The sequence below is a fragment of the Ruditapes philippinarum genome, unplaced genomic scaffold, assembly GCF_026571515.1.
Source record: "Ruditapes philippinarum isolate M1 unplaced genomic scaffold, ASM2657151v2 ctg3315_1_1_1_1, whole genome shotgun sequence".
Classification (NCBI taxonomy): Eukaryota; Metazoa; Mollusca; class Bivalvia; order Venerida; family Veneridae; genus Ruditapes; species Ruditapes philippinarum.
The window spans coordinates 98,215-125,765 of record NW_026860139.1 but is presented as its reverse complement, the minus strand read 5'-3'; the positions used below and the strand labels follow the sequence as shown (position 1 = coordinate 125,765).

The following is a 27,551-nucleotide window of genomic DNA, read 5'->3' as shown; positions in this document are numbered from 1 at the left end:
ATGGAACCCCGCAGGTTTTTCCCCCCCTTTTGGGAATTCCATCCTTGGTTTGGGCCAAAGGGCACTATTTTTGTTTTGTCGGACGGGGCTCTTTTAAACCCCCTTCTCGAAAAACCCCTAAAATTTGAAAAACTTTTACTGTTATGTAATTTTTGAAAGGGTAAAATTTTACACTTTTAGAAAGTCATGAAAAGGATTTAAAACAAAATTTTTTTGAAATTTTAAAATGGAACAATAAGGTTTGGGATGGGGTTTTTGGGAATACCCACAGGTTTTATCTTTTAAAATTTCTTTATATTGTAAAAATTAAAAAATTATATTCCAGTATTTTACAGTATATATATAAAGATTTCTGGGTATTGCCGTGTTATGAAAAAAAAATAAAAAAGGCTATAAATAAAAAAATTAAAAATTGCATCCAAAAATTTTAAAAATTTTTTGTTTAATTTTTGTAATTTCATAAAAACGGGTTATGTAGTATAAGATGTAAGATTTCTGTGTTATTTGGTTTTATTTTCAGAGTGTTGTATGAAGAATGGTGTCAGTGCACGATGCTTACAGATATGCGTACATGATTTCAGATTGACTGATGAAGCTCTCACTCTTGCACTTAGCTGTGTAGATGATATTACAGCAATGTTACTGTGTAGTACAGGTACATCCATCTCTTTCTAGTCATTTATTACAGCTTGTTTATCAAATAATGTTTTATCTTTACTTTTACATGTATTATTAGTTATAAAGATTTTTAACAGGTTATATGGCCCTATATAAACGTTTTTTTTTTTTTTGGAAATATAACCCAAGCTGCTGGGCAAGGGTTGTATTGCAAACAACTGTTTAAATACAGTCATAAAACCTGTCAGGAATATTTATAAAGAATTTATGATACAGCAAACTTCTTTCTTTTTTTTGAGAAAAAAAGTGAGATTTCTCAGAAAATTGACAGTAGCTGTGTATATAAAACTACATAAACATCATGATTATCCAATGAAAATTGACGTTACAAACATGCAGTATTATAATTAGCTCTCTAGAGATGTTTAAGATTTGCATCAACAATATTTGTATTTTCTATTAACTTCCTTTTTTGTGGGTCATTTTCCCAATGACACTCCACATTGTATTCTTGTACCTAGCACTCACTGATACTAATGTTATTATATAAATCATGCTTAATGAATTTATTAAATTTTAATCAGTTATTATTTTGTTTGTCTTGAACAATCAGATGGACGTGATCACAGACCATGTTGTAAAAATGCTGGTATTAATGATCAATGTTTAGATATCTGTAACCTACAACCTGGTGTTACACCTAGTACAGCCCTCATTCCATGTGCAATCAAAGTGGAGGAACTGTCAATATGCTTTGATGAAGGCAAAGGTATGGAAAGACATTTGTTTTTGGTTTTGATTAAGTTTTAAAGTGTATGAAGCTATATCTGCTGCTAAAATTATTGTTTGAATTTTAAAAAAGAATACTCTCAAAATGCTTGCATGAAATAAACATGGTAGTAAATTGCACACATAATCAAATCCATGATAAATGGATATAAAGCAGATTAATATTTTGTTCCAGAACATTTGATTCTGTTTATGGAGCCCATTGCAGCACTAAGGCGATGATCTGTGATATAAGTATACTTTACTGCCCAGTGTTGTATGAATTAAAAAGCAACAGGCTATAAAACCCATTGAAGATACAGAGAATTATAATTGTATGCTATATTTAAATTTTGATCCAGGTTTGTATCCACGGCCACCTGAGGATGTTGAAGTAAAAACAATAGAACAGTATTCAATAGTAATAGATTGGCAAGAACCAGGTGGAGGTCCGAATATTACCAGCTATACTGTAGAACACTCATTAGATAACAGTATTTGGACAAAGGTAATGGCATCTCTTACTTTGAAAAAACCAGCTCCATAATTTCTTACATTTGAGTAGCGTCACAACAAAACCAACATAGTGCGTTTGCAACCAGCATGAATCCAGACCAGCCTGCACATCCGCGCAGTCTGATCAGGATCCATGCTGTTCACTTACCAACCCTACTCGAAGTAGAGAAACTGGAAGCAAACAGCATGGATCCTGATCAGACTGCAGGGATGCGCAGGCTGGTCTTGATCCATGCTGGTCACAACCCATTATGTAGGTTTTGTCGTGACGCCTATTTTTGTGTGATCTTAAAGACTGATTTTCCTCAAATTATAATTCTTTTGTTGTGTCTCAATAGCTTTTCATTGATATTGGTTTGCTAGTTTTTGATATAGAACATATTGGCCATATACTTTAGGTGAACCACATTTTGCTTTTTGACCAATTTTGCTGCAAGTTGAATTATCACTTTGTATGGCTTTCAAAGAACCACTGTTTGCTTTTTTGCTGCTTTGATAACAAATTATTTCTCATGCACCTCCAGCAAGGTTCTACAAAAGACCATTATAGAAATAGTACAAGTATAGGGATAGTTGTAAGACAGACCGGAGTCTGTATACTGTATGTGTATGGAGTATAATGACAATCTAATGTGATATTCCATCGAAGCAGCATTACAGAAAGTGGGCATTGTGCTTACTACTACAAGAATACGCTGTGACATTTGTAACTGAGCGATTGCTAAAGCCTTGAGGATGCAGCTAAAAGAGTTACTTACTCCTCAAAACAAACATGTTTATGCTGTTATTTTATTTGAGTTATATTCCCTATAGCCTGCTTGAATTGTTAGGAGAGATGCAAAGGAAGAGAAAATTGTATTTACCTCTTAAAGCAGCATGCCTCCAGATACATGTACATGCTTATTTTCATGAAAATTTTGAAAATGTTTTTTAAAAGTAAAATATTGTGAAGTGAACAAAGAAAGTAGTTTACACAATGCAAACGGCACTAACAATCCACGTAAATTACCAAAAAGAGGTCAAAATATACATAATTACTTCTTACTGAGTTAGTAACACAGTAGAATTAAAGAGATTGATACTGCTAAATCAGTCATTAATCGCACATGTAAATAATTAATTAAATATTGAATCTTTTTACTCTTCTGAAGATCTTAATACATTTTTTATACCCCCAAAAACGAAGTTTGGGGGGGTATATAGGAGTCACCCGGTGGTCGGTTGGTCGGGCGGTCGGTATGTCCAGACGTCCGTTGCATTTTCCTTGTCCGGAGCATAACTTGAAGACTAATGGTTGGAATTCAATATAACTACATACAATGGTCAAGCACATTGAGAGGCAGTGCAGTGCACAAGAACCATAACTCTATCTTGACTATTTACAGAGTTATTGCCCTTTGTTACTTTTCCTTGTCCGGGGCATAACTTGAAAACTACTGGTTGGAATTCAAAACAACTTCATACAATTGTCAAACACAATAAGGGGAAGTGCAGTGCACAAGAACCATAACTCTATCTAAAGTAATTACAGAGTTATTGCCCTTTGTTGCTTTTCCATTACTTTTTTTTTTGTCCGGACTATAACTTGAAGACTAATAGTTTGAATTCAATATAACTACATACAATGGTCAAGCACATTGAGAGGAAGTGCAGTGCATAAGAACCATAACTCTATCTTGACTATTTACAGAGTTATTGCCCTTTGTTACTTTTCCTTGTCCGGGGCATAACTTGAAAACTACTGGTTTGAATTCAAAACAACTTCATACATTGTCAAACACAAGAAGGGGAAGTGCAGTGCACAAGAACCATAACTCTATCTAAAGTAATTACAGAGTTATTGCCCTTTGTTACTTTTCCATTGATTTTTGTTCAGACCATTACTTGAAGACTAATGGTTGGAATTCAATATAATTACATACAATGGTCAAGCACATTGAGAGGAAGTGCAGTGCATAAGATCCATAACTCTATCTTGACTAATTACAGAGTTATTGCCCTTTGTTACTTTTCCTTGTCTGGGCCATAACTTGAAAACTACTGGTTGGAATTCAAAACAACGTCATACAATTGTCAAACACAATAAGGGGAAGTGCAGTGCACAAGAACCATAACTCTATCTAAAGTAATTACAGAGTTATTGCCCTTTGTTACTTTTCTATTGCCTTTTTTGTCTGGAGCATAACTTGAAGACTAATGGTTGGAATTCAATATAACTTCATACAATGGTCAAGCACATTGAGAGAAAGTGCAGTGCACAAGAACCATAACTCCATCTTGACTAATTACAGAGTTATTGTCCTTTGTTACTTTTCCTTGTCCAGAGCATAACTTGAAAACTACTGTTTTGGAATTCAATACAACTTCATACAGTTGTCAAGGACATTAAAAGGAAGTGCAGTGCACAAGAGCCATAACTCCATTTTGACAAAATACAGAGTTACTGCCCTTTGATACTTTTCCTTGTCAGGAGCATTACTTAAAACGTACTGGTTGGAATTCAAAACAACTTCATGCAATGGTCAAGCACAATAAGAGGAAGTGCAGTGCACAAGAACTATAACTCTATCTTCAGTATTTATAGAGTTATTGCCCTTTGTTCCTTTTCTTTGTCTTTCTGGACTTATTACAGAGTAATTCAATTAAACTTCATCAATGGCCAACCACATTGAAAGGAAATGCAACATATAAGAACCACAACTATCTTTAATTGGCCACAACCATAACTCTATATTTCAATTCTTTTACAAGGTATTCTGTTACTAGTAACATCCTCAGTTCCGAAGCAGTCTTGTGGGGGTATTAATCACATTTAGTGATAGTTCTAGTTTAAGATTGAATTTCTGGAAATAGTTTGGCTCATCTGGAGGCGTTCAGCTTTAATTAAGATATATCAATAATAAAAAAAAATGTTTAGCGTGATTGGTTTCTATCACACACATTTGATTTATTTATTTTATTATACTAAAGAAATCAATTAATCGAGGAACCCCTCCTCGACAATTTAGATATTATTTATGCCTTGATTAATGATTTGAAATATGAATTTGCAGAAACCAAACACCAGTCTCACATATTTTGCTTTAACCAAATTGACACCTAATACACGCTACTTCATGCGAGTCACTTCAAACAACAAGAATGGACAAAGTACACCCTCTAATGTCCTTGTAGCTATCACTAAACCAGGTACTTTTTTAATTTTTGAAAATTTATTTTAAAGTTTTGTTCTTTTCTTTTTTTGACAATGTATATGCATTTAGGCACCTAAATTTTTGTCATTTTAGGTCATTCTCTCCAGTTTGCAAGCAATAAAATTGTTGTCCTATGACCTTATCTAACAGAATCTGTGTGGTCTGCAACATTTTCTATTTTTACAATTGAAATAGTAGCATGCTTTGCTTTTTATCAGCGTTTTGATAATTAAAAAATATATTAGTATTACAGTTCTTATATTACAAAGCAATATATTAAAGACTTCCATTAGAACAATTTAAATTTGTAACTAGTGGAGATCCCTGAGGAGCAACGAGACCAATACAAACAATTGTATACTCAGGTTTATTTTATTTATTATTTTATATGTTACTAATTTCTCTATGAAGTTACAAACTCAAAGAGGAACATAAATATATGAGATTTAATACATTTCCTTATATTTTAGTACCAAGTAATAAGACAGATGATGATTGGTTGCAGTTATGGCAAGATCGAAATGGTAAGTGAGTTTTTCATAGTTCTTGTTTTAAACCATTCTGCTCCTACAAGACAAGTACTGATTTCGTCTGTGAGCAAGAAACTACACTAATTGCTTAGTACTTGTTGGTTTTAGAGACAGGTTCGAGAGTGTTTCAATAACTTTATAGCTTTCAGTAAAATAAACTAGTATAAACTAACCAATTACTGGTATAGTGCCATGTTTGCCAACAGGACTAATATAGTATGACTCTTCATTAGGATGTGAATATAATATCTTAACTAGTAAAAAAAATATAAAAAAAATTGCTTCTGTGTATTTTTAACAATTTTTTTCACACTGAGCCCTGAAAATTAAATTCAGTAACCCAGCTAGCCAAGAAAAAAAATATAAACATGTTGAAATGGACTGGGGGCGGGTGGGCTTTTGTCCTACCTGTATTTTTGATGGGGGGGGGGCTTTTGTCCTATGTGTAAATTTAATGGGGGGGTTTTGACCATCTTTGTCATTTTTAAATGGGGGGGGCTTTTGTCCTACACTCTGTTTTCAGAGGATTTTTTATGCATGTTTAACATTAGTAGCCATAGAAAATCATCCGGTTTTCGAAATTCAGAGGTTCCGGTATTTAGAGGATTTTTTTTCAATGAACTTATAAGGAGAAAATACGGGACTTTTGAAATCGTCCGGTTTTCAGAGGATTCCGGTTTTCAGAGGGTCCGGTTTTCAGAGTTTTTACTGTATTATATTGTAAATTGATAATGGACCATATGTTGAATGTTCATGACATTATTATATCCATTGCCTAATTGTTAATGAAAGCCCATAAGTGAATGTCGTTGGATAGTAAGGTACTTAGATTGCCTGAAATAGTAAAAATAATTGAATATATCCCCAGCATGATATTATCATGACAAAATATCATTATAAATATGGTTTTATAAATGTTTTATAGAATGTTGTCAGAAGAGTAATATTTCTACTGACTGTCAGTCTATGTGTCAGTCTGGTATGTTTGATGAGTTAGATACAAGATCATGTTTTGGTGACATTGACAAGATCATTGCTTGTGCTGCAGGTAAGTCTTTTTATTTGTACTACTTTTGTCAGGGCTTAAATTCATTTGTAAAACAGTTTTGTAATTGTTTATATAGATGATCTCATTTCTCTTTGTTTCATTTATTTGTTCTTTGAATTTGAACATTGTTATTTATATTTCAACTTTAAGGTCTTTGGTTCAGTGATAGAGGCCCCATACCTTGAAATATTTGCCCCTCTTTTAATAGGCATAAAATCATAATAGGGATTTTATGTTAAAAAACTATCTAGCTTGCTTTTTAAGGGTCAGTGGTTCTACTCAGGTGCCTGTTTTGTGCATGAAATAATGCACAGAGAGGCACTTGAGATCTTCCTAAACCAGTAAAAATTTAAAATCATATGCATTTTACAGAGTCATAATGAACAACAAAAAAAAAATTATATTATTTTTAAGATCTCTATGTATGAAAATTGCCTTATTTGATTATAGTTTTTTTTAGCTGAACTTCTCAAATGCAACATGAAATTATCACAAAAGTGATTCTATGCAATTTGTGAAACATTTACTATTTTTAAAATTTTTATGTACTCTTCTATGTAGTTAAAAGATAGTTATGTACTATTTTTTGGCTAAATTAAAATATTTTGAGGGCTTTACTGATTCATGAAAGATATATATCAGTTACACTGTGTATAATGGTTTATACTTTATTTGTAGATGGACGTGATCACACCAATTGCTGCAGTCGTAAAATTCCAGGATTTTCACCAAGCTGTCTTCATTATTGCAAAGGTCAACCTGGGTCAAGGGATGTCAATGCTGCTCTATGTCTGACTTTCATTGGACCTATACTCTCTTGTTTCACTGAAGGTCAAGGTAAATGTACAAAAAATGAATTTTGAATAATATAGAAACCATTATTTATGCCATAGAAGTTTTGATAAATCCTTAAGCTGGCTTTAAAGCAATGACTTTGGAAGTTTACCTCTTACATTGTGCAGTGTATGGATGTTTAAAAGATAACAAAATATGATTTTATTATTGTATGTTTTGCAGCAAATTAATTTTTTGATTTACCAAAGTAAAGAGCTGAAGTATAATGTTAATTTTATACAAAAGTAAAGGTCACAGGGGTTTGTGTTTAGTAATGACAAGTAATAACCACAAGGATTTAGTTTAAACCATTTTGTAAAGATCACAAGACTATAACAAAATGTTTTACTTATCTGTTATTAGTTTTAAAAAAATCCTGTACTATGTCCTGGTAATTTGTAGTAACTTTTGTCTTGTTAAAAAGTTACGTTTTGCTTTATAACAATATCAGGAAACAAATTCCACAGCTTTCAAAAAGAATCTTGATTTTTAAATACAATTTTTGATTTGTAATACAGGCTTACTGCCTACACCACCTCAGTATGTGAAAGCTGTAGCCTCAAACAGTACTGAGATTACCATGAAGTGGAAACAGTCTGCTAGTAACTGTAATTCCAGCTGTTACTATGTAACCTATATTTGGAAAGACAGCTCTAAGGACACTGTAGAACGATATGTGAGTAATTATGTCTCCCAAAATTTGTAGGAGACATATTTTTTTTTCACTGCATTCACTGTCCATCTATCCATATTAAGCTTGTCCGGCTTTCCCAGGTCAAACTTCTGGTGAGATTTCAACCTGTAGTACCCGAAAATGGAAGAATAACATTGTACATTAGATAGATTGGATTAAATTTTGGGACTGGCTACCAAATAAAGACATCCGTTAATGGTCAAATCTACATTAATGCATCATGATTATAGGAATGTTTATTTATTTATAACAATCTTATAACTAACATGGTAACTACTGACCAAATCTTTGCTTTTGAAATGAGCCAGTGAAACTTTATTCCATTTTCAATTTGAAAATATTGCGACCTGGAAAATGAGCCATACTCGAAAATAGGCAACCAAGCTGTGGCATATTATTAGATTTTTAGGGTATCTTGTCTTATGAACTTAATCTTGTTTCTTTGAACTTTATTATTTTTTCTTTGAACTTTATTAGGTCTTATGAACTCTATATTGTCTTGATTGTATGATTGTCTTAAAATGCCATCTGGACAGTTTAAACATATTAAATGATAGTCTATATAAGATGTTTGTTACATCAATTTGTGCTAAAAAAATTCTTAAAATTCTAAAAAATTGACAATAAATGTTTGTATGTGAAAACACACGAGAGATTAACATGCTTTATATACACTTACAATGATACGTAATCAAGAGATAAAAGTCAGGCAGTAACAGTCATTGTAGATACTTGGCAATTTTATAAGGTTTTCACTTCCTTTATAATGGTAGTTACAAAAAAAAAAATTATGACTCATTTTGTGTATGCACTACATCTAATTATAAATGGTACAGTTTTAAGAAGATTTGTGATTATAAATTATGTTGTAATGTATCTTTAAAATAATGTTCTGTTTGTAGAGAACTAAGCTGAATTCCTATGTTTTTAAAAACTTGTCCCCCTTGACAAAGTATCGTGTTGCAGTGGCCGCCTACAATGGTAATGGAATGAGTCTGCCCTCGCCTTATATTATTTTAACAACACCAGTTGATTGTAAGTATAAATAATCTCTAACCATTCTCATATTTAATGTTGACATTAAGAAAAATTATGTTTATAATAAGTTTTATTGAGGAAACTATTAAACAGTCTGTTGTTATAATTTGATTAATAAGAGCTTGTAGGGTCGTAAGGTGATAATTGGTCCGCCCAAATAATGGCTCATGTTCAGCAAGCCGAGTTTCTAGTCCCGGGCCCAAGCTTATAATTGATCATGTGACACTCATAATCTATTGAAATCATAGGCAATTTTGTTACTATATATAGTAACAAGTGTATTAAACAGTTTTAAAATCTAAGATGTTAAAGTAGTCTTTTCATGATTCTTTAATTATGTCTTTAGTCAAATATAAACAGATTTTTTAAATTATAAACTGTCCATTTAAACATATTTGATCATGAGTACATTCAATATATATTTCATCATGAAAATGATTTTAAAAAAGCTGTTTTTGTTTGCAGATTATCTATATTCTGAGGAAGCTTTAAGCACAATCATATAATTATATTAAACAATTTATTCCACACCCGTTGCTTAGTGTGTCAGTTGTAACAAAGTAAAAATAAGTCTGATTTAAAAAAAACATCTTGATGCACAATTATGTAGACATATTAAAGTTTATAAATATACACATAGTTGCAACTGATCATACATTTAGTTTGCAATTTGCTCTCCCACTTTGTTAAATTTAATATGTTTTTTTTTATCTATTGTTTTAGCTCAATATACTATATCAGTGTCACATGACCCTCTTGGTGTAGTTGACAATGGTACTTCAGTTCGATTAATATGTGCTTCTTATGGTGCCAAGTTTGATACTGTGAAATGGTTGAGAAATAAACAGACAATAGAAAATAGAAATATACATGTTATTCAAGAAGTGACCAGTAAGGACGAGGGATTATACTTATGCAATGTTACATTTATTGATGGCAAAATGATGAGTGAGGACCTGTATCTCAATGTGCGATGTAAGTGTCAATATCAATGATGATATTTTATGTTTCTAAATTTTTAATTTGGTTTAGCCTCATTTGTGTAACAGTAACATAACTCCCTGCAATATATATGTACTGGACTTGTCTGCTTTGAGAATTGAGCCTTCCATTGTAACTTTAAGAATTGAGTTTCAAAATGTAGGGTGTCTGACATAGTACATGTGGTAAAGGTAAGTTACTATTGCTATTGGCATTAAATAAAAGGTTACCTTAGCCTTATTTGTGTATGGGTATTTTATTTGTTCTAACTGCCTATTTTGTGCTAGTAAAGCCCCAATTTCGTTATGCAAGTCACTAAATGCACCAGTAGTTGCTTGTTTCTTAAATGAGTTTAACAGATTATAAGGATCCAATCATCCATATCTTAAAGGAACCTAAAAGCTGTCTGAACTGGCATATATCGGCAGAGATGTAAGACAGCTTACTTTGAATAATTGAGAATATAATGAAAATATAAAGAAACTAGCGAGATGATATGTATTTGACTTAATTGTAATAATTGTAATTGTATATTTTAGGTTCATCCACCACAACTTAAAGATAAGAAAGTTTTATTTTCAGTTAAATTTTTACCAGGAAAAATGAACCAAGATTTTGCAGTTGATTTGGAAAGCCCTTCATCAAATTGTTAAAGATTGTTACTATATCACCTATATTTGAAAAGATAGCACTAAAGACATTGTGTCACAAGATGAAAAAAAGTAATGAAAGGAAAAGACAAACTTTTTTGACCAACTGACCGCACTTTACTATGTGAGAAACCACAATTTTTTCTTCTGATCAAAATAAACTAATGCTTTTCAGATAAGCCTGTAGCAAAGAAAATGACTGAGAAGACGGCCATACCAAACATGGGACAAGATGCTAGGTTACTGTGTGAGTTTGAAGGTTTTCCAGATACAGTCATATGGACAAAGGATGGGAATGTTATACAGCCTAGTTTAAAATATTTCCCAACGTTGAGCAATGATTATGGTACTGGTAAAACCACCGGTGCTTTAATTGTTAACAATGTTACCTCAGCTGATTTTGGAAGCTATACCTGTACTGGATCCAACAAGTTTGGAAAAATGCACTCGACTGGTAGTTTAAGAAGTAAGTTTTGGATTTTTTCAGTCCACAGCTGTATGCAAGTTGTTTTGTTTTTCTCACAATTTTTTACAAGGTTAGGTCTGTGGCTTTGGGTACCACTGTATTAAACTTGTCCAACAAATAAAAGAATAAGAAATACCTTCTTCATTAATTTATTATACTGATATTAACTATCACACCTATCAAAGACAATGACATTTAAATATGTTAATCTGGCATATTGAAAAGTGTCACTTTTTTAACACGTATTCATATATAATAGCATGTTTGCAGCCATGCTGTAGCAACAGGGAATACTATGTATTTCTTAACCATCAAAGACTATTTATGATAGTATTTGAGCCTGATATTAAAGGGAAGTTGGGGGGAAAACAGAGACTTATTCAATGTATACCTGTTAGATTAAACATACATATGAGCTGTGTCATGACAAAATCAACGTTATGCGTTTGCGATCAGGATCCATGCTGTTTGCTTACAAACCCTATAACAAGTAGAGAAACTGAAAGCGAACAGCATGGATCCTGATCAGAATGCCTGGATGTGCAGGCTGGTCTGGATCCATGGTGGTCACAAACCCATTATGTTGGTTTTGTCATGACACGGCTCATAGGATTAGTATTAAGTAAATTTATATGAAACTTATTTGATTTCATAGTTTAGAAAAAGTTGACTTTTAGGTTGATATATAAGTTTTTCATATTTCAGATTTTATTCCTGTTACACCTACATCAGCACCACATAATAAAACAGAAGTTTCAGGTATGTCAGTCTTTACTCTACCAGAAATCCATAAAATTTGCAGCAATTATATGCCTTCTTTCCATTTTGGCTTCTACAAATACCACTTATGCAATTTCAACGAAATTTTAAAGGATTGATTAGTACCTCAAGTACTTGATCATATTAAACAAGTTTTATCAGTTGAATGATTTTGGCTGAGTCAAAATTCATACAGACATTTATTTGAGAGACTACATTAATTTTCAGATTATTTGAGCCGTGTCATGACAAAACCAACATAATGGGTTTGCGACCAGCATGGATCCAGACCAGCCTGCGCATCCGCGCAGTCTGATCAGGATCCATGCTGTTCGCTGACAGACCCTATAACAAGTAGAGTAACTGAAAGGGAACAGCATGGATCCTGATCAGACTGCACGGATGCGCAGGCTGGTCTGGATCCATGCTGGTCGCAAAGCCATTATGTTGGTTTTGTGGTGACACGGCTCAGATGTTTTTCTATAACAGTCTGAAGTTTTAGTTCATTTCATAATCTTAAATTGTAATAAGAATTCTGATTTTCAAGACTGTTCAAGATGGGGGAATATATTGAAATGAGTCACACACCTTTTAATAATTAAAACAATACTGTGTGGTATGCATGGTAGCTTGGTAACAATTGGTGGTTTTCATAATTTTGATAGTTATGTTATATTATGTTATGTTATGATAGCAAAATTTAATAAAAAGACTTTTGGTTTTGTTTTTCATGAAATATTGAATGTTTTCTCACTTAATATGATAAAACCCCATATATTTTCACTCACTCACCTTTCCTGTTCATGAAAATATATGGAATTTGTTCATATTTGATATGTGAACTATTTGAAATTGAAAGAAATACATGAAATAGGTATAAAACTTTAAAAGTTTTTTAGCATTTGATTTTGACATGGAATTAAGGTGGTATTTTGATATTTCTCTTTTTTTTTCAGAATGTTGTAAATCGAAAGGTGTTCCACTTGACTGCACATCTGCAATTTGCACTTACGATATAAACATTAATGGTTTATTTAGTAATTCAGCCCTGACTCATTGTGCCAATTATGTGCCAGAATTTTTGTCTTGCGGAAGTGGTAAGATTAAAGATTATTATCTTTGTAATTGTTTCGTTTAATACAAATCTTTTCTAAGTATTTTAAAGTAACACATAAATATTTTTATCTCCATAAACAATTAACTTTATTCAATGAAAGGGGACATAAAAGAAAGTAACTAGGAAACATATATAAATATTAGCCTCCTGTGATGAAAAAACAATCACAAATAATATAACAACAACAACAACACAAGATAATTTTTCTTTGGTAAATAAAATGTTTGATATAATAAATTTGCAGATGGAAAAGATCACACAAAATGCTGCTCAAAAGATGGGGTACCTGAAGGATGCCTGCCATTCTGTGCAGGAGCCGTACCAGACCATAATGACCAGTTGGAGCTACTGGTCTGTCTACCACATGGAGACACTCTCATCAACTGTCTTGTGCATGGAACTCGTAAGTTAAGCTCATAGTAGTTAAAATCGTACAGTTCCTACTATACATTTACTATTAGATTGATTTGCATATTTTGCACAGATCATTATTTACATTCTTTAAAATGAATTATTCACCTTTTTTTCAAATAGATCTATTAGGTATAATTATTATGTACTGTTTTGTGATTTTAAAGGCATAATTTCAGTAAATTTCTTTTTCAAGTATGTTTTTTATGAAGTTTTTTGACATTATATAGATAACCATTGGTATTTTTAGCTATCTAAAATTCTTGGAGTACATGACATCTTGTTACTATATTTACAGTACATTGTACATGTATTTAAAATAAATTCTATGTTCTGTTTTATTTGTTTAGAGTATATACCATCAGCACCAAGGAATGTACATGCCAAACTGTTGTATGACACTGTTCAGGTATTCTGGGATGCCCCTGAGGATAATCCAGATAAAGTGGAGGTTTACCACATATACTACAAGTCAAAGTCTCTCGAGAAAACATTTGATGCAGCAGTATGTACAAGTTTTCTTTATCATGGTTAAGTTTTTAGTTCAACAGGGCACAAAGTGCTCAGGCAAGGTGAAATAAAAAGATTCTGAATTATTGATCTTGGACATTGAGTCTTGTGTTCATTTGTCTCTCCCTGCCACAGGAACTTGAAACAAACTATATTCAACGTTCTATTATGGGTTTTGTGCTATAATAATAAAACTATTATATTATATAGCCCATATAGAACATTAAAAATAGTTTGTTTCAAGTACATGGGCTCCCTGCTGATTCAGATATCATGTTGGATAGGTTGTCAGTCACTTGCGGAGTATCCAGAAAAAAAGGTTCAATCTTTTAATTTTTTGGTCAAATTTTGATATAGTAGAAATGACTTATACGTTACTGACTACCAAAATTGTTAGATTAATTTCAAGTAATCAAAAAAAAACTAACAAACAAACAAACAAAAGAAAGAAAGAAAGAAAGGAAAGAAAAGAAAGAAAGACAGAAAGAAAGAAAAAAAAAGAAAGGAAGGAAGGAAAGAAAGAAAGAAAGGAAGAAAGAAAGAAAGAAAAAAAGAAAGAAAGAAAGGCAAGAAAGAAAGAAAAAAAGAAAGAAAAGAAAGAAAGGAAAAAAGAAAGAAAGAAAGAAAGTAAAAATAACAAGGCCAGGTGGGGTTTTGTTACAAAAACTTTGCTAAACTTCTGTTTTGATTACTTTTAAATTGATTTATTGTCCCATTTTACATATAGACAATTAAATCCTTTTTTCCAGTCAAAAGTTAAATTTTAAATTCTTATTTTCAGAGTAAACAGTCACGGTCAAAGATGTTACAGTCTGATTTAATAAAGAAGGGAGAAACTTACATAATCTGGATGAAAGCAGTCAATGATTTTGGATCCAGCCAAATGTCTGAACATACAAACATTACTATAAGTGGTAAATACATTACAAACAGGGTCTTATCTTTTCAAGCAGTATTCCATTAAACATGCATGCCATAACGTCCTGGACGCCAGGGAAAGTCCCGGAAATAAGGCGTCTGTCCCGGAGGCGTCCTGGAGATAATTTATGTCCCTTTAAAAATAATAATTTAAAATAATCTACTTTGCAGTCAGAAATTTTACATTTTTATAAAACCTTATCCTCAATTTATTATTAACTATTTTAGAACGCTAATAACATAACGAACGATTATCCCCATGCAGCATTGCAATATACAGTAAATGCTGACACTAATCCTTTGATTGGTAAATCTATGTGCCCCTCCCAACAAACAAGTATCGGCAATAATTTTGATCAATTAAAAGATTAATTGTTAACCCCCTGTGGCTTTTGAAAATTACCGCTTAAAATGAGGTCATGAAATCTACATGATTCAGCGAACGTTTCAGGTATTTCTAGGAAACAACATGTCTTACTAAATATAGCTTTATTAGTCCCCTACTGGTTTAACCGGAGGGGACTTTAGGTTAACCCTCCGTCCGTCTGTCCTTCTGTCCGTCCACAAAACTGGATCCCGCAATAACTCAAAAAGTAGTTAAAATATTTTTATGAAACTTGATATATGGATAGATGGCAGTATGGAGATTATGCACGTTATTTTTGTTTCTTCCTATGTTGGAAATTCTTGTTGCTATGGCAACAAATAGTCTGAAAATATCGCAAATTTAACACATAAACTGGATCCAGTGATAACTCAAAAAATACAGAGAATATTTTTATGAAACTTGAAATATGGGTAGATGGCAGTCTGGAGATTATGCACATATTTTTCTTTTATTCCTATGTTGAAAATTCTGGTTGCTATGGCAACAAATAGCCTGAATTTCAAGATTTCTGATTTAAATTTTTTAGCTTTTTCACTATAAGTTCTTTATTTCTTAAGGTGTTTACTTCAAACTTTAAATATAAGTTTCTGGTCATCAACCACATCATATGTGACAAGGTTTACAACTCTAGCACAAAACTTATCAGTATTACCTCCCTTGAACTTAGAATTTTTATGAAAAAAATGTTGTCTTTTTAAATAACTTCTTTATTTCCTAATGTATCTACTTCAAACTTCATATATATGTTTCTTATTTTCACTCAACATTTTTGAGAAGGTTAAATACTCTAGCAAGACTATTTCCAGAATTATGTCCCCCTTGAACTTGGTATTTTTCACTCCAATTTCTTCATTCCTTATAGGATTTACTTTAAAATCCCACATCGTAATAATATGACAAGGTTGTATAAACATAATTTCCTTACTAGGCATGGAAACTTAACAAATTACTGTGATATAGACAAACTTAGAACTCAAAAGATTAAGTTCATTCATGTCATTCATTCACTGGTAAAATTGAATGGCCAATGGCCCATCAGAATGTTGCTGGGGTTCTAACCGGTAGGGGACTTATGGATTGCTTGCAATACTATGATAATTGCTTGTTTTATTCTTTGACTGATTGAATTTACAAACATTTATTTAAAAAAAAAGACAGAATAACTGTTAATAATTATTGACATTTTGTTTTGTTTATGGTGTCATTATATTTGCAAGTTGTAAATACCGGTAATATAGGTAGTATGCCACTATGTAAATTTTAGAAACAATACGTCCGCCTCCAAATGAAAAGTGTCCCGGTAATAAGCCTAAAAATTATGGCCCCTTATGCATTAAACAAGTCAAAGAAGGTACAAAAAAGATAGATTGTGTCAAGCTTTGTTAAATTTCTAGGACAAGTTTGAAGTAATTCTAATTAAAATGACATTAATAAAAGAATAGGGAGAGCTGTTGTACTTGCCCAAGCATTGATGTCACAAGTTTTGTTTGCAAGTTAGTATCTCCAATGCTATGGTAGGGAATGGGATGAATCTTCACACACTTTTTTGAGCGAGTAATAGGTCACTACTCAAGACCCATTACTTTTAGATTTTGACAGAATTCTACATATCCAAGCTCTTGTTTTACTACAAAACACTGAGAAATTGAGAATAGTCAAGTATGCTGTCCTACTGTCAGCTCTTATTTCAGGATGATATATTATTTGAGCCGCATCATGACAAAACAACATAGTGCACTTGCAACCAGCATTGATCCAGACCAGCCTGCAGATTCGTGCAGTCTGATCAGGATCCATGCTGTTCGCAATCAGTTTCTCTTCTTGTAATAGGGTTGGTAAGCAAACAGCATGGATCCTGATCAGACTGCGCGGATGCGCAGGCTGGTCTGAATCCATGCTGGTCGCAAATGCATTATGTTGGTTTTGTCATGACGCCGCTCAATTATATTATTCAATGTACTGCCCACAATAAAATCTGCTGAAACATCATATGACGAGCCATTTTGTAATATGATTTTGACTGTTGACTGTAATCATGATATTTTATATTTAAAATGTGTACTGTTATTATTAAATGGTTATATTACTCATCCATTAAGTCAAAGAAGCATCATATGGTACAAGATTAAGATTTCCAACATTAATATTTCTTATTCACTGCTGACTATCTTCCTTCAGGAAAACTACTTAAGGGAATGGGTTGAAACTTTACACACTTGTTTTCTTTGATTATTTAACATGATGAGCACATGTCCCATAATTTGAGTTACCTATTTACAGAGTTATGCCCTTTTATTTCTGTCAAGTACTGAGAATAGTCCAGCAGGCTGTCTTACTGACAGCTCTAATTAATTTTGAAACCCCTTAAACTTTGAAAGGACTGTCCTTAATGCAAAGCAGGGAAAATCCATTACAAATTTTGCAGGTGAAGGATCAAGCTCTTTAAAATTATATATATCAGCTAATGTCATGATACATAATTATATTACAGGATTGGTACCACCAGCACCAAGCAACCTTCAAGGCAATCTATTAACAAGCAACATGATTGAAATAAAATGGACAGCACCAAAAACGAAACTCAAGATAACAGGCTATGCCTTGCATTATCAAAGTTTGGGAGGAAAGGAATTGATTGTAAGTGCAAATTATTGCAAGCATTTATATTGCATGTGTTTTAAATACTCATAGTTTTATTCCTGCTTTTTTATGATCATGAAATTGTAAGATATTTCAGTTCAGATTTTTATTACAGTGGGGTACAAGGGTTATTTAATCAAAGATTTGCTTTTGAAGTTAATGATTTTACATTATATTTGTGGTATTTAAACAGGTCAGACCTATACAGACTGAGACTCGTTTGGTTGGTCTAAAAGCCAATACAAGGTACATTATATCTGTGGCAGCTGTCAGTGCTGATGGTGAGGGTCAGAGAACAAATACTATATCCATAACAACTGGTAAATTTACACTTACGATATTTAAGAAATAATATATCCCAATCAGTGATTTTATCGCTAAATAAAATCACTGTTTGGAGTTTGGATGTGGGGAAGTAATGATGCACATCCGAGCGTCAAACAGTGATTTTATCAATCATTTGGATATATTATTTCTATTCTAACAAAAACATGCTGCTGTACCTTATATCAAGTTTAATAGCGCCTGATTTGTTTCCGTACTTATTTTCAGCCCATGGCATTTTTAATGGTTACATCACATGTTTAATGGTTATGTCACTTGTCTTAATATAGAACTGATTTTATTGCATAATAACACACACTTTGGTCCTTATATGTTCAATAGGGAATAGTTGTGATTACATCTGAATGAGACTATTGTACATGTTCGTTTAAGAAGTGAATTGTTTTTAAATGTTAAAAAATCAGGATAAACTTTATGTGCTATCATTCCTTTGAGAAAGCTGCTAACAGAATAAACTGCCAATAATAAGAAAATATTTTATTATAATGACATACCTTTGTATAGAATTTTTCTGTTAGTTCAGCTTTTTAATTAGTTGACTATTTTTAAAGTTATTCATGCATCAAAAAGAGAAAAATAATCAATTTTATCTAGTATTATTTTCGCCAAAAAATATTCTTGCATTGAAATGTTTATTTTAGTTTCTAATAAGGCCTGAAAGGTAAAGATCATAACATTTACACTTAGTTTTCAGAAAATTGTCTATACAACAGGACTAGGCCTATATGGCTAGCGTTTTACTGCTAACATCTTGACTCTAGTATTTTGGTCATGAAATCTCTCAGAATATTTGACACTTTTACTTAATTCTATGCAGCACAAGTGTAATGTAAGTGGAAATAAAGCTTGATTTTGAGTATAATATGCTGAGTCATGACAAAACTAACATAATGGGTTTGCGACCAGCATGGATCAAGACCAGCCTACGCATCCGCGCAGTCTGATCAGGATCCATACTGTTCGCTTACAGACCCTATAACAAGTAAAGAAACTGCTAGCGAACAGCAGGCTGTTCTGGATCCATGCTGGTTGCAAACCCACTATGTTGGTTTTGTCGTGACACGGCTCAAATTATTTTTGTTTCCATTGTATTTACAGATGAGGCTAAGCCAGAAATAGCTACAGTAAAACCACAGCCTCAGACTCAGGAAACAGTTGGTATAGTGGTTGGTGTCATTCTAGGCTTGATCTTCTTAGTGGCAATAGCTATTGTAGCCATAATACTTTTCAGGTGAGTTCGTGAAATATAAGTCATTAAAGTTTGCATAGCATCAAGGATAAAAAAGTTGGGTGTTTATTGATAAATTACTGAACATAATAAAACAAACATTATAAATTCAGCATAATGGATAATATTGCTAGTGTGTTTTTTCTCAAGGCTTTTGCTTTCTTTATACATTTTCTTATTCAACAAAAATGAAATAAGCCAAAAATGTAATAGAAAATTATTATTTTTTATTTCATGCTTTTCAGTTTTTTACTGTAATATACCAGATGATTGTATTCTGATAAACCACTAGTGAAATTTATAAAATATAATTTTCACTGTAGTCGGACTATATCTGAATGCGGATGAAAAGAATTTCATAACGAAATGGAATAACAGGCAAAAATTAATGCTGTCACGCATCCATTTTGCTTCTTTAGGAATAGAAAGTTGATGTCATCATACATCATGTAATTAGAGAAATTTAACAGAACTATATTTCAAAATTGATGATGAGACGTCATGATGTGATGATTTCATAAAGGGGAATGTGCGACGTTACACGTCAGAATCAGTAAAAAACACTTAAAATCACTTAAATAGCATGAAATAAAAAGGAAATTTATTATACCCCCACCACAAAATGTGGGGGGGGCTATGATGGATTCCCTTTGTCGCGTCGGTCGGTCGGTCCGTCCGTCTCCATTTTCGTGTCCGCTCTATAACTCCTATACCACTTGAAGGATTTTCTTCAAACTTGGCTCAAATGTTCACCTCAGCAAGGGAATGTGCAGAACCCATGTTGCCCATGTGTCAGCTCAAGGTCAAGGTCACAATTGAAGGTCAAATATCAAACACAATCATATATTAGACAGTATGTCGTGTCCGCTCTGTAGGTCCTACAATAATTGAAAGATTTTCTTCAAACTTGGCTAAAATGTTCACCTCAACAAGGGGATGTGCAGAACTCATGTTGCCCATGTGTCATTTTAAGGTCAAGGTCACAATTGAAGGTCAAATATCAAACAATCAAATATTACACAATATGTCGTGTCCGCTCTGTAAGTCCTACACTAATTGAAAGATTTTCTTCAAACTTGACTCAAATGTTCATTTCAACAATGGGATGTGCAGAACCCATGTTGCCCATGTGTCAGCTCAAGGTCAAGGTCACAATTGAAGGTCAAATATCAAACAATCAAATATTACACAGTATGTCGTGTCCGCTCTGTAAGTCCTACACTTATGGAAAGATTTTCTTCAAACTTGGCTCAAATGTTCACCTCAACAAGGTTATGTGCAGAACCCATGTCACTCTTTTGCCGGCTTAGGGTCAAGGTCACACTTGAAAGTCAAAAATTGACTTAGAAAATGTTCTTTAATTTTAACATATATCTGAATATTTCTGATTCTAGGAAAGGTATTTGCTTGAAACTTAAAATATAAATGAAGTGTCACAATTAAGATATGCTGGTCAAGTTTCATAACTCTGTATTGCATTTTAACAAAGTTATGCCCCTTTTTAACCTTCAAATTTACATACAATCACATATTAGACAATATGTTGTGTCCGCTCTATAAATCCTATACTAATGGAAGAATTTTCTTCAAACTTTTCTCAAATGTTCACCTTAACAAGGTTATGTGCAGAATCCATGTCACCTTTGTGCAGACTAAAGGTCAAGGTCAGACTTGAAGGTCAAAAATTGACTTAGAAAATGTTCTTAGATTAAAACATGTTCTTGAATATTTCGGAAACTAGCATAGGTATTTGCTTGAAACTTAAAAGATATATGAGGTGTCACAATTACAATATGCAGGTCAAGTTTCATAACTCTGTATTGGATTTTGACAAAGTTATGCCCCTTTTTAAGTCTTTAAATTTACATACAATCAATACTAGACAATATGTTGTGTCAACTCTATAAATTCTATACTAATGGAAGGATTTTCTTCAAACTTTACTCAAATGTTCACTCCAATTGGGCGATGTGCAGAACCCATCTTACCCTTGTGCCAGCTGAAGGTCAAGGCCACACTTGAAGGTCAAAAATTGACTTATAAAAAGTTAAGTATATTGGGAAAATGAAAGGTTATTTGTAACTGTTTCGAACATAATTTGATAATAGATATTTTTACTATTACCTGTACAATTAGTCTTTTTTTCACCAGAGATAATTTCTTTTTATGTATTTGTGTCACTTCAGTTATTCCCTTAACCACCTTTCCAAGTTGTCTTCTGTCAAGGACATTGGTGGGGGTATGAATCGCATTCAGCGATAGTTCTAGTTTGTTTTAGTTTACATATAAGATTGAAATATATTTCATTTGTGAACACCAGCTATTCTGTTTTCACTTGTGGCTTTCCACTAAAAAAGTCTTGTGAAAATATTGCATCTGATGTAATTCATTCTTAAATGTAAAACAAACAAATATCCTCTTTGTAATTAAACAGCGATTGTTTTGGTCCTAATGTGTCACACTTGTTAATGAAGAGTTTTAAAATGCTAAAGGTATTAGGATATTTGTAAGTTGTTGACAGTACATGGGATTGTAGTGTCAATATATGCTTGACTTTTGTACCATGTAGCATATGGTTGCATACTGGAGCAACTATCATTATAAATGTAAAATAGAAATATTTGCCACTCATTAAATTACATTTATTAATTTGAAAATACATTTTGTATTGATGAGATTCACATGCACTTTAACTTTGTTATAAAAGGTTTTTGACTTATTGGAATAATCTTTCCCAAAATAAACAGGCTTGTTTTTCATGCCCCTCTTTTAGAAGAGGACACAAATATTTGCTCATGTCTGTTTGTCATGCTGTCACTCTGCCTATCTATAGACTGATAAATTAGTAGAAATGTTGGGGCGTCATTGTTCTATGGGCACATTTATAGTTTATGTTTGTTTATCAACCTTACAAAACAATTAAATTGATGTGACAGGTCTGGAAATAGTTTTCATAGATTTGTTTACCATTTGATGTATGTCTGTTTTTTTGCATATCTTATTATTTTAAGTGCTTCACTTGATCTTTTAAGAACTTCAAATTTTATGTTTTAGGCTTTTTGACCTCATTGGAGTTCCTGTAATTAAAACCCTTATCTAACAATGCAATTTTCTGGGTTGTAATGTGATTCATATGTTATTATAATTAAAAACAAAAAGCTATCAAACGAAAGTTATTTAATGTCATTTGCCAATTGAAGGAGATTGAATTAATCATTGCATTTAATAACTTTCCACCAATGCTAATCAACAACAACCCATACTGTTTATTTACAGCTGTCTTAGATTTTAATTTTTTAAGGCTAAATCTTGATATAAACTGTTCTATTTTTCTTGTTTTCCATGGCAACAGGAGGATGGCTCAAGGGAAACCTACTCAGAACCAGACAGTGGCCTTTGAAAATCCTCATTATGCAAGTGGACAAAGGGTAGGTTTGGTGAAATATTTCACTTGCAAATTATTGTTTTTTTTGAAGCAAAAGCATGAATCATTTTGATGAATTAAACTTTTGTTCAAAATGTCTCGTATGATTATTGAATTCATACAAAAAGTATTTAACCCTTGACCTGCTATATTTCTATAATGGATCTTTCCATAAGTTTTACCCGTGCTGGAAATTTCATCTGGCATGGGGGTGCAAGATGAGTCGTATGTTGTATAATGGCATGTTTGGCAAGCCTCATTACCGCCCAATGGGCGGGTCTCTCGGGACAGATATTATTACTCTGTCTGTCATAATAGAAGAAAAGACTGGATACATTTAAGTGGATGTATCTCTTGCTATAGCAATCAAATTAAGTATTAAACTTTATTGTATGAAAGGACTACTTACAAAAGAAAGTTATTTTGTAAACAATCATTCAAATTACATGAGATCAAACAATCATGGATGGATTTCTTGAATTACTGTGTTATACAGTAATTATCAATGATTTAATTTTTTTTTTTGTATGTCATTCTACCTGATTCAGTTAGGAGAGTATTTTATATACAGATTTTGGGTTTTTAGTTACAGCATATGTTTCTCTATTCTGATATATCTGTGGAAAAGCCATTTGTTAGCCACGACAAATTTATGTAGAAAAGTTGTTCATTTTTTGGTAATATTTTATAAGTATGTGTAAAAAACAATAAATTCTGTTGAGATATTTGTCTGTTAGATAAATGTATAGAAAACTGTTACAATTAAGTTACTTAACTCTTTTACAAACATTACAAACATGTTAATATTAATGTTTATAACTATGTCCTGATTAATATAGTAAATGACAATTTCTAAGTTGATTAACTTTTCAATTTTTCAGGTAACTGGGTTACCAGGGGAGAATGAGAATGGTTCATTTGGTTACGGGAAACTAAATGAGGAGCAAGACAATGAGCATATGTATGTTACGATGGACAATACACAAGCAAGCAGCAGTACTGATACCCCCGCAACTCTTGATCTGAGTTAGTCTTAATATCAACGAGCGTTTGATCTTCGAATCCAAACATTTTAATATCACAATGTACTCCTTCTGTGTTTTCAAGTATTAAATTGTTACTGATGTCCCTGAAATACAAATGTTTTTATCCACCAGTACTCTATTCTGGTGTATCACTATTCCCACGCCATTTTTAGTGGCGCCATTTTTGTAATGTAGCATAAAAGATAATTTAAGCTTAGTAAAATTTGGGTTCACAATTTAAAAGGGAGATGTTACTTTTAAAATACTGACATACTAGCTTCATTTGAAGTCAGAAATGTATTTTAAGCCTTAAAGTTAATTGATGAGAATTTAAAACACATCATGTCTTATCTTTAATGTCAGTAATATGTTTAAGAAAAAAAAATCATGATAATTGCACTTATGAAAGAAATTGAAATTTTATAATTATGCTAGGTTTGTAGAATTGGTAAGATAAATGAAATTTAGCTCACTTGTGTACTAATGTGCAATTTACGCAATTCGAAAATTTATTGAAATGAGTTATTTTATGTCCATATGTTGCAGGGTATATGTTGATATTTAAATAAACTGCAATATAATCCCTGTTTAGACTATCTCTACACAGTGTTGTAATATTTAAAAAATAACAAAATTAAATTGATGTTTCACTTCCAATTTATTTGACATACATGTTTTTTTATTTAAGTAAAAAAATATCATAAAAAAATAGCCCATAATGGAACACAGTTTGTTAATTTGTCAGTTTAGAATTTAAATAAAAAGAAAATACTCAACAGAATTTATATACATTTCATACACTGAAAATTTTCAGAAAATTTGAGTTGTTTTTAATGAGATACATATCAAAATATAGAAATGTGATATTTGTAGTGTAGGGTGTACATGTACACAATGTGATATGACTGGTGTAATGTTGTTGATTTTGTTGTCTTTATTTTATCATTTTGGTGTTCATGTTGTTATAAACTATTTATCAATCTGTCAGCAATTATTCAGAGTATTGAATTAATAGCAATTGTTGAACAAATGCATTTGTTTGATTCATTTATTTCTTTAGGGCACTAATGTCAGTCCAGTGACTTTTATTTTAATTTTCGAAACAACCTGTGGCTTAATAAAGGTGAAAATAAATCACAACAAATCACAAAAAGTTAAACTCTGAAATCAAAGTACAACGGAGAAAGAAATATACCCACACATTTGATCAGTTTTTCAATTTCATTTCAATTCATGGTACATAGTAGAGTCTATAGAGACGTTTTTCTGTCTTTCAGTCAAGTAAATTTATCATATGGCTGATATTAGTCAGTGGTTCTGGTGAAGAATGTGTACTATGCATTTCTGGGGAAAATACAACATTTTTAGGGAAAAATATATCTATTCTGAGATAGGGAAAACAGCCTTTATTCGGCCGTAAAATGTAGGAAAAACTCACTGGTTCAAGGACTGAGCCAGTCAAGACTGTTTATAAGTACCCTTGTTGTATACACTTAGTATATTATTCATCTAAACAAATAATATTACAAATCATCAACATGACTGAGAAGAAAGTTGTTGACATTTTGTAAATTGCCGTCTCCACAGCTGGAAGCTAAATGTCTGTTTTGTGATATTGAAATTACTGGAAAAAATGAATCAAACATTTGTTTTGTATTGATGTTTTATTAAGAAATAAATCCATTATTTGTATATTATATGTGTTCATAGGTGGCTTTCTTGTTTTATATTGATTTAACTCAATACATGTTAACGATTGTTCTAGTTAATGTATCAAAGTAAGTAAGCTTTTAGGAAAGAACCGTCATTTGTAACCCCTCATCTCTAACTCTGTTCAGCGGAAACAGCTGTGACTGCTGTTTTTGAGCAGGAATTCCTTGGATTTTGGAACTGTCCAATATTAGTTTTGGCAACACTTATAGATAGTCAGTCAACAGTATAGAGCCTGGTCAGATTTTATGGAAGTGCAGGTTGGCCTGGTAATATAAAGGCTGATTAATTTGAATTCCAGCAGGTTAAAGTGATCTTTACAAGAAGATTTAGTCTATGATATAATTCCTTGGGGTTAACAATAACTTTGATCATGCTAAAAAATTGATTTACTTGAATGTTCTGCTCAGACTTCTTCTATACTTGCAACCAGTGCGGGTGGAATGTGTTAAAATATTCATCAGGGTATTGAACAAGCCTAGTAATAATTATTTCTGTTATATTTCATCAGGGTTATTTACAAGCTTTCATATTTCTGCCAGTATTTGGAGGCATATTTTGTTCTCACATGAAAGTGCTGATGTCATCAATTTACAAGTTTATGATGACAATGTATAATTAGTGTAATTATCTAGAGTGCTGAAGAATATCAATATTTTCTCCAATATTACCTACTGTGTGAATGACCTTATGTCCAATTACTTTTAATTAATCTCTACTGTAAAACACTGTATATTACTTGTACATACCAACTGATTTGACATGAAAACTGTTTTAAGCATTTTAAAGAATTCTCCATGGAAAGAAAATTTCAAAAAATATTAATGATAAAATATTTATTCAAATCAAAGTTTCTGTATATAGATATAATATACACTATATGTATTTCATTACAAAAAAATATTTTTCATGGGGTATACCTTACATGTAATTATATGAATTATGATGGTCATACATGTAAATGTCACTGGTATTGTATACACATATATATCTTGCAATGTGGAAACAATTTTCTTTAGGTAGTAGCTTGATAAGTTTTGTTTAATTGTTAAGAGATTTTCATTGTTGTTTTGTAAAGTCTGCTTAAATGTTATACATGTAATTCATAATGCAATAATTTTGATATCAAGTTGTGCTTTTTTTATTCATAAAAAATTGTTTCCCTGACAAGCACGGATATAGTGCAAACATTTCCATGATTGGTTGTTTTCTACAAGGTTTACTAATTCATTTGTACAAGATCTGTTCAGAGTCAGCATAATTCATCAAATAAGGTAAATTGAATGTGGCCAACAGATGGTTTTATTTTTTATATCTGAGACACGCAATGTATTTTCTTTATTTAGAATCTCATTTCTTAATGTTTCTGCCAAGTTTTTAGTAGATTGGAAATACTTCAATTTTGATCAACTCATTACATTTATTCTGTCAGAGTTGATTAATTAAGTAGCGTCTTGTATATATATGTAATTGTTTTCACAAACAATCACACAAAGTGCTAAATAAGATGTTAAGAACTACTTTGTACATGTGAATAAAAGGTTGATTTTTTTTATTTGAAAATGTTGCATATTGATTTGGAGTTTTGATAAATTGTACTTTATATTGTTAATGGAATACTCTTTATTTGTTCACATTGTCTTGTTGATATTTAAGTTTAAGAATACTCACTTGTAATGTCATGTACATGATTTGCTTTGTATCTCATAGTGCTTGTTGTTTTACGTTAATTGAACTGA

At 32.0% G+C, this 27,551-nt stretch overlaps 1 protein-coding gene across 1 annotated transcript; it reads left to right on the top strand.

Moving 5' to 3' along the window:
• Positions 1-489: 489 nt before the first annotated feature.
• Positions 490-26,928, top strand: LOC132759008 (Ig-like and fibronectin type-III domain-containing protein 1). Its single transcript, XM_060750732.1, has 21 exons — positions 490-655; positions 1,232-1,387; positions 1,749-1,894; positions 4,956-5,091; positions 5,567-5,620; positions 6,552-6,674; positions 7,353-7,511; positions 8,027-8,184; positions 9,105-9,237; positions 9,964-10,215; positions 11,047-11,337; positions 12,043-12,096; positions 13,053-13,193; positions 13,458-13,616; positions 13,975-14,129; positions 14,916-15,048; positions 17,932-18,077; positions 18,274-18,400; positions 19,524-19,656; positions 23,006-23,081; positions 23,959-26,928. Exons 1-21 carry the CDS (start codon positions 529-531, stop codon positions 24,106-24,108), a joined length of 3,009 nt encoding a protein of 1,002 aa, XP_060606715.1. The 5' UTR covers positions 490-528; the 3' UTR covers positions 24,109-26,928.
• The last annotated feature ends 623 nt before the right edge of the window (positions 26,929-27,551 follow it).